Source organism: Eumetopias jubatus, unplaced genomic scaffold (genome assembly GCF_037043125.1).
Source record: "Eumetopias jubatus isolate StellerSeaLion01/CBP00866 unplaced genomic scaffold, mEumJub1_p1.0 scaffold_2, whole genome shotgun sequence".
NCBI lineage: Eukaryota > Metazoa > Chordata > Mammalia > Carnivora > Otariidae > Eumetopias > Eumetopias jubatus.
The window spans coordinates 104,888,717-104,901,843 of NW_028274808.1; the positions used below are offsets into that span (position 1 = coordinate 104,888,717).

General features: G+C 33.6%; 1 protein-coding gene across 1 annotated transcript in view; it reads right to left on the reverse strand.

Moving 5' to 3' along the window:
• Nucleotides 1–1,175: 1,175 nt before the first annotated feature.
• The window catches only part of LOC114196676 (bifunctional heparan sulfate N-deacetylase/N-sulfotransferase 3), a 162,785-nt gene continuing 150,833 nt past the window's right edge, over nucleotides 1,176–13,127 (reverse strand). Inside the window, exons 12-13 of the mRNA XM_028087403.2 lie at nucleotides 6,302–6,404; nucleotides 1,176–2,336 (exon numbers count right to left, since the gene is read on the reverse strand). Of these exons, the coding sequence (XP_027943204.1) occupies nucleotides 2,217–2,336; nucleotides 6,302–6,404 (223 nt within the window). The 3' untranslated portion in view covers nucleotides 1,176–2,216. The remainder of the gene's footprint in view (nucleotides 2,337–6,301; nucleotides 6,405–13,127) is intronic.

A 13,127-nucleotide genomic window follows, 5' to 3' on the forward strand; every position in this document is an offset into this window, starting at 1 on the left:
TTGGTATGATTTTTTCCTTTTTCTTTCATTATACAAGCATCCAGTATGTTTTTTAACATTTATCTTAGAGGGTAGGCTGTTCACTTGACTCAGTTTACCTAGACAGAATTATGCCATGAGCAGCTTTGTTTAGAAATTTAAATACACATCTCATCATTAAAACACAAATGTATCAGTTTTTTTTTTCTTTTTTTATCAGTAGAAATGTTGTCAAAATAAAAACATGACACTGTATGTAACTGCTGGGGCTTACTCTCACTATGTGTGCCCCTCTTAAGCCAGTTTTCTTAAATTAGTGGAGATGAAAGACTACATTCATTTTCCTACCATGCTGGGCAAGTGCTGCTTTGAAAAAGGCAGCAGTAAGCATGAAGATTGAGTTCATCATATTTGTCCAACTGACTTTGATTTTGCTTTTACAGTAAGGGTCTTAAAAACTTGTTCTTTCTCCAGTTCTTTTGGCTATTAGCTTGTTTGTTTAAAACGTTGTATCATTTGGGTACATAAAACTTTAAAAAAATTTTAATAATTATAATGTGATTTAAAAAATTTATAGTAATGGAAGGATCTCAAAATTTGTTTTCTAATTAGTGAATGGTTGATAGAGTTTAGTTTCACACATTATAATGACAAAGAAAATATTTGGGCAGTAGCTTTTCCTTGCATATTTTTTTTCCTGATCATACTTTTGATAACATTTTATAATGGCTTATGTAATCATAGCAGGGAATTTACTACTTAATTTTTTTATGTGTACAGTGAATTTAAAAATTAAGTAAATGCAAGCATAGGACAATAAGTATGATTCTTTTTTTTTGAATACTTTATTAATCATATGATCAATTAAGATTTAAGTTAAGGAATCATGTCTGGCTCATCTTTGTACTTCCTCCATTTAATTTGGTAGATAATCCCTATACTTAACTATGTTTTATTGTTTTCCATAAGAGAATATACAAAATATTCTAAAAAAAAAAATGGGACGCGGCCTTGACTTATTTTCTTCTGCCTTATATTAAAAGTATCATGGGAAATATGAGATTAAAAATCATATATCAATTTGTTTTTTGTTATAAATCTCTACATTACACAATTTCATTTTGAACTATCTGGAAAAATGTAGTTTTTCTATAATTTAAATATGAATAACAACATATCATCTAGAGACACTGTGCTTAGTTTTCATTTAATAGGTCTTGTTCTGGAGAAAATTAAAAAAAAAGTTATTTACTTTTAAAAGTCAGTATGTTTCTGGAGATGACACATACCTCACATTCTATGCGAGTGTTTCTGTAGAACCAGTGAGGACTATTTGAGTAGATTTGTAGCTCACAAAAAGGATATAAATTGTCAATGGAAAATCTTCAGACCCCAACAATTTCTCCCTTTTAGAGGATTTCATGAGTACACTTTACTATTTACCATTTTAGTATACTCAGCGTGTTTCCATATACCTTTTGATGGCTTTACAACATATCTCAGTATAACAATTACATTATGACAGAGAAGTTAGTAATTTTTACATAAATGCACTAGAGTATGTGTATGAAATATCACTTTTTTCTTTGCTATAGCACTTACCTTTTTATTTTGATGCAGATAAACCTCATATATAACTTTTCCACTCTCTGATCTAGCACAAATTGTAATTTACAATTCTTTCTAAATATTCAGTGGATTTATATCTTGGCAAGCATTTTTCATGGGTATTATGCCTTTGGCATTTTATGCTACATTGTGATGTTTATTTTGCTTCTTGTTTTGTAGGACACTTTATAGAATCAAAGAATAAGAAAACATTTTACAGGCAAACAGTGGTCTAAAAATCTACAGAGACGCAATCTTAGTTGATATATAAAAGTGTAAATATTACTATGAAATGGAGCAATTCTGCATTTGCGTCTGATACCTATATTGGTTGCAGTTGACTTCCACATGAGTGCACAGTAGTCTACAATAATCCCACAGGCTCAGATATGGATTAAGAGAAAGGCCATAGGCCTCAAGGCTTGTAACAGGTATGTTTTCTTTTTTTTTCTTTCTTTTTTTTTGTTTTTGTTTTTCTAGTCATCCACATGCCAGCACATGGAAGGAACTTTGTTCTTTTATTCTCATTTGAAGAGGTATATTTTTAAACAGCCTTTTGGTAGCTTCTGGAAGCTTTGGGAAAGGTGAATGTTACATGGCAGATGGGCTCTCAAGAAGTTTTCTCAGTGCTATCTCACTTTCTGCAGCTCCTGTCTCAGCCAGGATGGCAGAGGCTGCCCCAGTCTATGTAGCAGTTTGGACAGTTCCACGTTGTGATCTCGGTAGTAGCTTGACAGAAACGCTCTGCTCTGAGGTGGGACACAAAAGGACATTTCACTTTGTTGATTAAAGTATACTTCATATACTGTGATGATGTTTAAGTATACCATATCTGAGATTTATACTAAGCACCTGGGCTATTTATTTAGCATAACAGAAGCACAGTGACTCTCTTCTTCAAAATAGACGCTCTACCAGCATACACTGTTTTTACTACGGAAAGAGATTTTGTATTAATCATGTGATTTACTTGAAAAAAAAATAACTTGTTTGAGTTGCTAGAAAAATAGCTGTGACAACTGGTTGGGTCTAATATGATGCTCTTATTAAAATCATCCTTGCTTTGGAGAACGTTAGTTGGGAACATCTACAATATAAAATACTCGTTGGTCATCATTAATTTACATTTAGATTTGGAAGGTATGTAATACTTTCTGAAGAGATGTTTTAAGGCATACAAAGGCATACTGCTAAAAACAGTATTGTGGCAGGCTTGAAAATGTAGTAGGTTAACTGGGTTAACGTCTAACCTGCTATATTTGTATGATTTGACCCAAGGAAGGAAAATAATGCCTTGTAAACTATCTTGACTTAGAGGGAGGTAGATTCCTCTTCAATAAAGAAAAGATTTTAATAATTGAAACTGTCAAAACTGGAAAGGGCTGTGCTGTGAGATGGCATTTAGTGGCATTCATATATAGGTTGGATGACCGTTGTTAGGAATGTTGTAAAGGGGGGATTTCTGCATCTGTACCTTCAGGCTTTGTACTACTCTGAGATTTTTGGCAGAGTCAAACCTTTAAACAATGTTTATTTAATTCCTTGTGCTATTCTTTTAAAATGTCATATCTGGTACTCGATTTTAAACACCATAGAAGAAAGTCTCATTTTGTATTGATAATTTCGATGTAACAGTGACTTTTGTAGGAATCATGATCACTGGAATTCAATAGAATATTTGTGCTATCTTCTAACCATTAATGGGATCAAGGGAGAATCCAAACCATTGTGTGATTTGTGGCTGTCCGTCTCATTTCTGTCTTTGGTCTTCCTCAGTCATTAGCTCTAAAACCACCGACAGGCCGAGCTTGCATTATCAGGCAAAAGCAAACAGTAGAGATAAATATTATTTCCCAGATACTATATCTGGGAGCCTGATAATTCTGTGCCTCCTTTGCTGCCAGCCAGACCTGGAATCTAGGTAAGAGCCTGAGGTCCTTGTCTCTGAGTTTCTGAACTTCCCCATTTTGTTCTCTCTTAATGGCTCACTTTGTACTGTTTTCTCTTTATTACTCAAGTCCTGCTTGGAATAGCAGCAGCCTGGGGCTACCCAGTTCTTGCCTGCTTGCTCTCTAATATTTCCATCTGGTAAGTAATTGTCCAACATCTTAACTAAGTCTAGAATTGAACCTCCTGGGATCCATTTCTACTGTCCATCCCTTTGGTGTCTGAACTGAACCTCCTGATACTGGCCTCAACGTATTGGCCTTTTGGGCGTTATTTTCATACCTGGCTGCCTGTGTCAGTGCACCTCTGTAAACTAACTCTTGTCCTGTGCCCTATTATGTGTATGTGTGTCCCCATAATCATGTCCTCTTACTCAAGTACCCTTTCCTCTTGTTGCTTTGCTCTCTCATTATGGCAAGACAAATGAAATGAGATTTGCAGTGTACGATATGTTCTATTTTAGATTCTAATATGTTCAGGCCAAAAGTTATTGGAACAGAACTTTGTGGTGTGCAGGATTTATTGAACACACATTGTTATCTGACTGTCATTCAGAAGGGGGAGTATTTTAGATGGTAAAATCACAGATAGGATATACGCTAATGTATGTCACGGTAATCTGACTACTTCACACAAATGCATGTAAAATAATGTAATAAGAGGAGATAATAATATATTCTTTTATAATATAAAAATATAAAAAGAGGGAATCATATGATACATTCAATATCAGGTTGTATATTGGCCTTTTATTAAACTAAAGAATCTATTACATGCTTTTGATTTGGAGAGATATTAGATTTAATGGTATTAATTTAGAATTTAGATTAATTTATTCTTATTCTAATAATTTAGATTAATTTATTCTTTTTCCACACTATATTTTCACAAACAAAGTAAAAGTAGAAGCAGGCCAAAAGCTTTCTTAATTTACCTGGGTTAAATGCATTCTGTGATGTTTTGGTGACAGTTGGGTGCTGGCATTTTTCTGTAATAAGGGGAGAAACGAGCCACGTTGTGACAGTACCACCTCCTCTCATCCATTCTCACAGTCGTGTATCCGTTGTCTCTAAGAAGGCTCCTCTACTCTTGCCTTCTCTCTGATCACTATTTGCATAAAAGCAACCACTCTACGCCCTCAGATAAACCCAGTATTTACATGATATTGTGATACAATAAGAAATATATGTATTTGGTTTTCATTTCGGGTTCCTGGCCAAGAGCTCCTAAAATGCTTGCAATTCCCTGAGTGATAGGGGTGAAAGGAGTGTGTTTTGTTATTTATAATAAGTTAAGCCATACCTGAATTTATGCTAATGAGGTGACTCTTGGTGGGACCATAGATAGTGTCAGATGGGGGCTAGTTGCTACAGGAACAAAATGTAAGATTAGAGGTTGAGAACTCTCAGCCTGACCCTCTGACCTCCAAAGAAGGAAAAAGGGACTGGGGATTGAGAAGATGACTAATGGCCAGTGATTTTATCAATCATGCCTACCTAGATGGAACTCCCATAATAACTCTAAATGAAGACTCTGGAGAATGTCAGGGTTTGTAAATGCATCCATGTGCTGGGAGGATGATACACCACAAACTCCACAGAGACAGAAGCTCCTGTGCTTTAGCACCCTTCTGGACCTTGTTCTATGTGCCTCTTCCCCTGGCTATTCATTTGTATCCTTTATGATAATAGAAAGTAAAGTGTTTCCCTGGGTTCTCTGAACTGTTATAGAAAATTTTAAAACCTGAGGAAGGGGTCATGAGACCCCTTGATTTGTAGCCACTTTGGACAGAAGTGAGTAATCTGGGAACTTGTTATTTGCTATTGGAGTCTGAAGGGAGGGCAGTCTTGTGGTAGTAAGCCCTTTACCTGTGGGGTCTATACTAGTTAGTGTCACACTTGAGTTAAATTGTAGGGCACCTCGTTGGTATATGCAGAAATTTGCATGATTGGTTGGTATGAAATGCCACACATTTGGTGTCAGAAGTGTGAGTTAAAAACCCCTTGGAATGTATTACACAGTAACCTTGCTGGAGTATCAATATGGAAGTACTGATATTCTAAAAAATTTTGTTTTTCTTATCTTTCTCTACCACAAAATCTAATATTATGTCTCAGTATGTCTGTGTTTGATAAGAGTAAAATAAAATGCTAAGAAAGATGTTGTATAGTGTCTTTTAAACACTTTAGTTTAATAAATATAGTAAATATAATAGAGAAATAGATTTGACATAAATGAAAATGATATATTTTATATTACTTTCTTGAAATACCATGGAAATTGCCCTTGAGTTTCTATTAATGTGTCAGGATTATTTTTATAGTGCTCTGAAGGTAAATTTTAATAATTATCCAAAGAAAACTATCAAAGAAATATTACTGTGCAGGCCACATTTATTATATAGTGTGACTTAGTGGGGGAAAAAACAGAAATCTTTTGGTCCTGTTTTCAATTTCTAGTTGATGTATTTCCTATCTTGGTTTCATTTTTAGGGCTAAATTTTCTGTGAATGTATCATTCTTTTTGTAATGAGATGTTGCCTTCTTTGTTCTGCTTCAAAATAGAAAGTTCTGTTTTCCTTTATTCTTGTATGACAGGTAATGTATCATTGGAAAAATCCAAATAAGCAACCTGGATACATTTGAAGTCCAAATGTCACTTGTAATTTTTAGAAGGGCTAAATTTTTATTTTAACCACTTTTATAAGAAAATACATATTATTTATTAGTTTGCTTATTTAATTTGTATTTATAAGATTTATACTTACATCAAGATCCATTGGAGGGTATTTTCTTCCTTTGCTCTTTCCAAGGCATTTTGTTTTACCTTCTTCCAATAACTGACACCAGAAACCTTTATGAGAATCAAACCTAAAAAAAAAAAATTAAAAACACAAAACACAAAAAAGTATTTTTCAAGCAATTTATAAGGTATAATGACCAAAACCATGAATTTATTTTTGGATCTTAATCTATAACCAGAGAAACTGGCATATTTTTTGACTAAGTCACTTTGCATAAAGCCTTTTGGCATACTTCTGAATTCTTAGTCCATCTGTCATATTTGTGAGTTTGCCAGACTCCTAATAGAAAAATTGTCAGCAGAAGGTCTCCTATTAATAGAAATTAATAAGCCTACCTCCTTCATCTGGAAGGAAAAAGTTTTATAAATTTCAAGTCTGTTCTTTTCCTTTGTAGGGTTTAAAAATGACAAGTCAGGTTTCATCCATATCTATGGATGTATGTAGTATTTATCCCATACAATTACAGAGTAATAGAAGAGAGAGGGTTTGGTGTGCCATGGAGTGATTAATTTTAGGGTTCTCCAGCTATAATCCACTTACTTTTTTTTCCAGAGCCACTTTCTTATTTTGGTATGAGCTCTGTATTAAAGTCACAGTACCTATAAATATGGATTTTCATGGCATAACTATAATCAAAGTAATAGTAACACATTAAATTTATATTTTATTTTTTTATCTTTCATGTTGTTTTATTTATTATTTGTTATTTTTTTAAGTTTTAATTTTAATTCCAGTTAGTTAACATACTAAACTTACATTTTAGTTTACCAAAACATTTTTTTTAAAGATATCATTTATTCATTTTAGAGAGAGAAAAAGAGTGGGGGTAGGTCAGAGGGAGAGGGAGAGAATCTGAAGCAGACTCAATGCTGAGCATGGAGCTGGATGTGGGACCAATCTTATGACCTGAGATCATGACCTGAGCTGAAACCAAGAGTCAGACACTCAACTGACTGAGCCACCCAGGTGCCCCAGTTTACCAAAATATTTTATGTAACTCATTCTCCTTTGAACTTTCATTATAACCCCTCAATGATATGGAGTACAGGATTCTTCCCATTTTATGGCACTTAGCATAGTGTTTGGTCTTTCTGAATGTTCACTGAATGTTAGTTGAATAAAAAATGAAAGAGCAGGAAATGTTTGTCAAGGTTTATTTCTCTTGGACTATATATTTTTTCCGTATGCAGGTCATAACCTAAATCTAGGCCTCCTTACTCTAAGTACAATGCTTTTTCTTCTTCACTGGTCTCTGGTTATGTTTTATATAACCATTCATTATGAATAAATAGTAATTTTCATGCTTGAATATAAAAGCAAAAATAAGAGTCAGCAATGATAATTCTTTTACATTGCTTTTGTAATTTAATAATTCTATTGCTATACTTTCTTCTTCATTAGAAAGAATTATCACTTGGGGCTACTTTTTCCTTTTGTTTTTAAATCCACACTACTCAGAATACTGTTTCTGACTTTTCTTAAAAGCATAGGGTGAGCAGTGAACAACTGGCAACGAAAAATAACACATTTAAGTTAGCCTAAAAATGTGAAATACCTAGGGAAAAATTTAACATAAAATATGTGCAAGATCTGACACTGAAAACTACAAAGCATTGATTGTAAAGAGGAATTGTAGAAGACATAAACAAAGAGGGCTATAGCATGTTCGTAGATCAAAACACTAAGTATTTTGAAAATATCAACTCCAAATTTATCTATGGATTTGGTGTGATTCCAATCAAAACTGCAATGGAATTTGTAGGAATTGAAAAGAGGATTTTAAAATGTATATGGAAATGGGAAGGACCTAGCCAAGCTAAAACAATTTGAAAAAGGAAAAAAAAGTTGGAGATCTTATACTATAGAGTTTTAAGATTTACTGTAATGCTACATAATCAGGTCTGTGTGGTATTTGCACCAATGAATAAATGGAACAAAATAGAGTCCAGAAATAGACCATCACATCTACAATCAACTGATTTTCAAAAGCAGGTGCCAAATAAATTTGATGGGAAAGAACAGTGTTTTAAACAAATTAAACTGGAAAAATTAGATATCTCTATGGAAAATATGAATATTCACACTTACATTGTATTTAACAATTAACCTGAAGTCAATCATAGACCTAGACTTGAGGTAAAACTATAAAAATTTTGAAAGGAAAAAGGAAAAATCACAGAAAAGTTTTGTAATCTTGATTTAGGCAAAGATATTTTAGGATGAATGATAAAAGAAGAATAATGATAATTTTGAATACCTCAAATTTTAAAACCTTTGTTTTTCTAAAATACTTTAGAAAATGAAAAGAGAAGTCATAGAATAAGCAATAGTATTTGTAAAACATAGGACTAATAAAGGACTTGTATTCAGAATATATAACTCAACAAAAAAAGATGACAATACCAATAAAGATTGGGTAAAGATTAGCACAGGTACTTCATCAAAAAACATATGTGAATGACTGGTAAACAAACGAAAATTTGCTCAACATAATTAGTCATTAAGGAAATGCTAATTAAAATCACAAATGAAATACAACTATGCACTCACTAGAATGACAATTTAAAAAGACCAATACCAAGTGTTGGCAAAGATGTGGAACCATTAGAGCTGCCACACCTTGTTGGTAGAAATTAAAAATATTATAGCCATTTTGGAAAGCTTCTTATATATTTAACTATATAGTTAATATTTGACCCACCAACCCCATTTTTAGGTATATATCCAAGAAAAATTAATTTATATGTGCATACAAATATCTATACACAAATGTTTGTAAGTAGCCTTAAATGGAAACAACTCTATGTCTATCAATTAGTGAAAGGATGAACAAATTGTGGTATATCCATAAAATGGAGTACTACTCAATGATAAAAAAGAGCTAATTACTGATAGATGGAACAACAGGGAGGAATGTCAAAAGCACTATGCTAAGTGAAAGAAAGTAGATGAATGGTTGCTGGGGGTCAGGAGTGAGGGGAAAGGATTGACTGCAAAGGAGCATGAAGAGAATTTTTGTGTTAATGGAAATGTTCTGTGTCATCAATCTGTACAGTTAAAATGGGTAGATTTTATTATATATGAATTTTATATCAATAAATTGATTTAAAATTATACTGTGATCGAATGTGTGTGTATATGTATGGATGTGATTTGGAAGGTATATGTAGCTAATCTTGTGGTGTTTATAACATAGTTGTATGAAAAGAATGCAAACCTAGATTTCTGCTTCTATACTGGTTTGGATATTAGAGACACTAAAGAATTATTCACATCTCACTTATGCAAAGCCTATTTCTCATGATTACTGACACAACTGTGTGAAATCAGGACACAACATGATATGTCTTCATGTTATTTATATTCTTGTTTGAATCAGTAAGGCAACTGAATAAAGTACTCACACAGTCAGAAGTATAAGAAAAAAAAGCATTTAAAAGACTATTATTTAAATAATCTGTACATGAAAGCTGGGAAGCTCTAATATGACACACTTTCTTGAAGTCTGCTATTGATATAGTATTTTTCATAAACATTTTGTCCTTAGCAATTTCTACAATTGAATTCTGGCTCATTTCAAGTATTTAAGTGATCAAAATTCAGAATCCAGACCAACTATTATTATTATTTTTTGATAATATACCTAACTATAGATACATCTCTGGAAAATACATATGCCTTATGTTAAAATGAGCAGCCATCTGACAGAATGATGTTTTCTTAAGAGACACTGAACTTCACACATAATATAATTGAGAGTCAGAACCAAAATGGGTTTTTCTTTCATCTCTTAATTGGTTACATCTCATGCAGCAGGCTGTCACACTGGGCTTTATTGAGAAAAAGTATGTGTGTGTATGTGTGGCTGGCAGGTAACCCAGGCATCTGTATGCATAAGGCAATGGCCTAAGTGTGTTGGAGTGGGAAAAAAAAAGGAGAGGAAGGCATAAGGGTGATCATGTTTATTTTCCAGGTGACTTGAGCTAGAGGTGAAGGGATTGATGTTGACCTTATGAGTTTGAAGACATCAGCAATGCAATTTCAGAGTTCAAGTGAAGAAGCTTGACACAAAACAGAGAAAGATCTCCCTACATCTGTTTAGAATATCATCAGTGTTCCTCTTAAGATTAACCTTGGTACCACTGATATCTGCTGGGACAGCAAGAAACCTTTGTGTAGGCACTAGTCATGGCTAGAACCCTCCTTTAAAGGACTTCAGGAAGTGAACCTTTTGGGGGAAATTTTTTGTGTTGTTTACGCCTCTGGTTACCCACCCCTTCCTGGACATAGAGATACTTTGTTTATCATTGTATCCCAGAGTCTTTCACATAATAGTCATCCAAGAGAACTTTGTTGAATTAGAGTAAAACAAGAATGGATTTGTTCTTCTCTCACTCAAAAAAATAAAATCTTAAGGGGGTACCTGGGTGGCTTAGTCTGTTGAGTGTCTGTCTTCAGCTCAGGTTATGATCTTGGGGTCCTGGGATTGAGCACCACATCAGGCTCTGTGCTCAGCGGGGAGTCTGCTTCTCCCTCTCTCTCTGCCCCTCCCCCCACTTGTGCACTCTCTTTCTCCCAAATATATACAATCTTAAAAAAAAAAAGAATGGATTGGTTCTTAAATTTCTATAGAATATCACCTGGGGATGTCTAGAAATAACTGGAAGAGACTTGTAGTCAGGGACAATTGAAATTCTCCAATGATTCAGAATCCAACTGGTAACATTTGGGCAGGTGAATCCTAGGGAATGTTCGGATTATACTTAGTAGTTCAAGTATGTTTAAAACGACTTTAGATTGAAATAACATTTCCATGGGAGAATAGTGAATTGCAAACAATGCAGGTAAATTTCAAAATCAAAACAACCATCATTCAGGTGTTACTAATATGGAACAAACAGAAGTTACCTTTTGTTTGTTTTTGTTTTTTAAATCAGTTTCCTCTCTGCAAACATGCTTTTATGATTTAATGAGCCATTTTGCTGATACCCGTTTTATTTGTAACAGTTTTTTAAGGTATAATTTACTTATAACACTCATACAATTAAGTGATTTGTAGTAAGTTTATATAGTTGTATAAGTATCACCATGATCCAGTATTAGAACATTTCCATAATCCCCCAAAATTCCTTAGAGCCCACTGGAAGCAATCCCTGCTGTTACGTCCAGGCCCAGGCTAGCACTGATCTACTTTCAGTCTCTAATTTGTCTTTTCTGGAAATTTCCCCCATTTTTTTTTTTTTTTTGCTGGGGTGGATATGCCAAATTTTGTTAATCCATTTACCAGGTGATGGATATTTGGGTTAGTTCCAGTTTTTGGCATTCATTTGTTCATTCATTTATAAAAGTTTTTTTTGTCTTTCGAACACATTGATTTCCTCACTTCATAAGAGCATTCTAAAAGTAGTATCACTAGCATACAATCACAATGTTAGAGAACACTGAATAAGCATGAGCCTTAAAAAAACATCACAGGGTAGACAGTGGGATGATAAACTGTTAATTTAAACTTATGAAGTGAGTCCAACAAAGTAGGAATCACATGTGGTTCCCACCATGGAGTTATCAGTTTCTGGCTATTATTAATAATGCTTCTGTGAACAAGTATTTGTTGGATGTAGGTTTTCATTTCTCTTGGGAGTGGAATTATTTGTAAGGTTCTGTTTAATTTTTAAGAGACTGCAAAATTGCTTTTCCAAAGTGGCCATATATTATACATTATCATCAGCAATATATGAGGGTTCCAGTTTCTCCACATTTTTGCTAACATTTGGTATTGTCTTTTGGATTACAGCCATTCTAGTGGTATTTCAGTGTGACTTTAATTTGCATATCACTATGATTGCACATTTATGATGCAAAGTGATTGTGTGTCTGAAGATGGATTCTTTTTATAAGAAAGCCTGAGACAACTTACAAAGTTCATTTTAAAGTTTCAGTCTTTTAAAGAAAGTGCTTCCTATTGGTGTACTATTCATTAGTCATAATTTACAATATTGTTTTTTTCTCTGGTTCTAACATCTTGTGCCAACTTAAAGAGCTGAATAGATTGGCTGCACAGTCCAGTGGACTAATTGAGTTTTAGTCCTGAGTCCTCAATTTATTTGCTGAGTGACTTTTGGCTTAGCTTTTCTGTATCGGTTTTTGTTTTTGTTTTTTTTTTAGCTGAAAAATGGAGCTAATAGTACCTATCACATACAGTGTTGGTATTAAGCAATATACGTAAACATATAAATGTAGAATATATATATTTATATTGATTTTCAAATGTTATAACCACTTTTAAAAACAAATGAATCATAAGAAATTGGAGCAGACTGTCTTTTTCACAACTTACCATTGCTAGGTGCTTCTTTCATGGGTCGTCCAGGGAACCAACAGATTTTAGCTACTATGGCTACTTTTTTTTTGCTACTGACAAAGATTTTAATGTGGCACATTTTTACTCAAACTCATCTACAATGGGATGGGAAAGACTTCCTTGGCAATATAAATTTGGTTGCTAGGGGAAGGGGGATGAGACACAATTGAAGACCTTCTTGAATTCTGAAGCAGCTTTGATTCTTTATGACTTACTAAGCCCCACCCACAGAACAAAACAAAACAAACCCACAATCTTTATTCAGCCCCTGGCCTTCAAATTCTTGTTGTCCATTTATTGAAATTTTCATAGTAAATTCATATTAAAAATTCATATAACTCAATCCAGTTTCATCTGTGTTAACAAAGAGGTTAACTGACTGAGAAGTAAAGATGTCAAGTTCAGGTATTTAACCAGTATTTCTACATA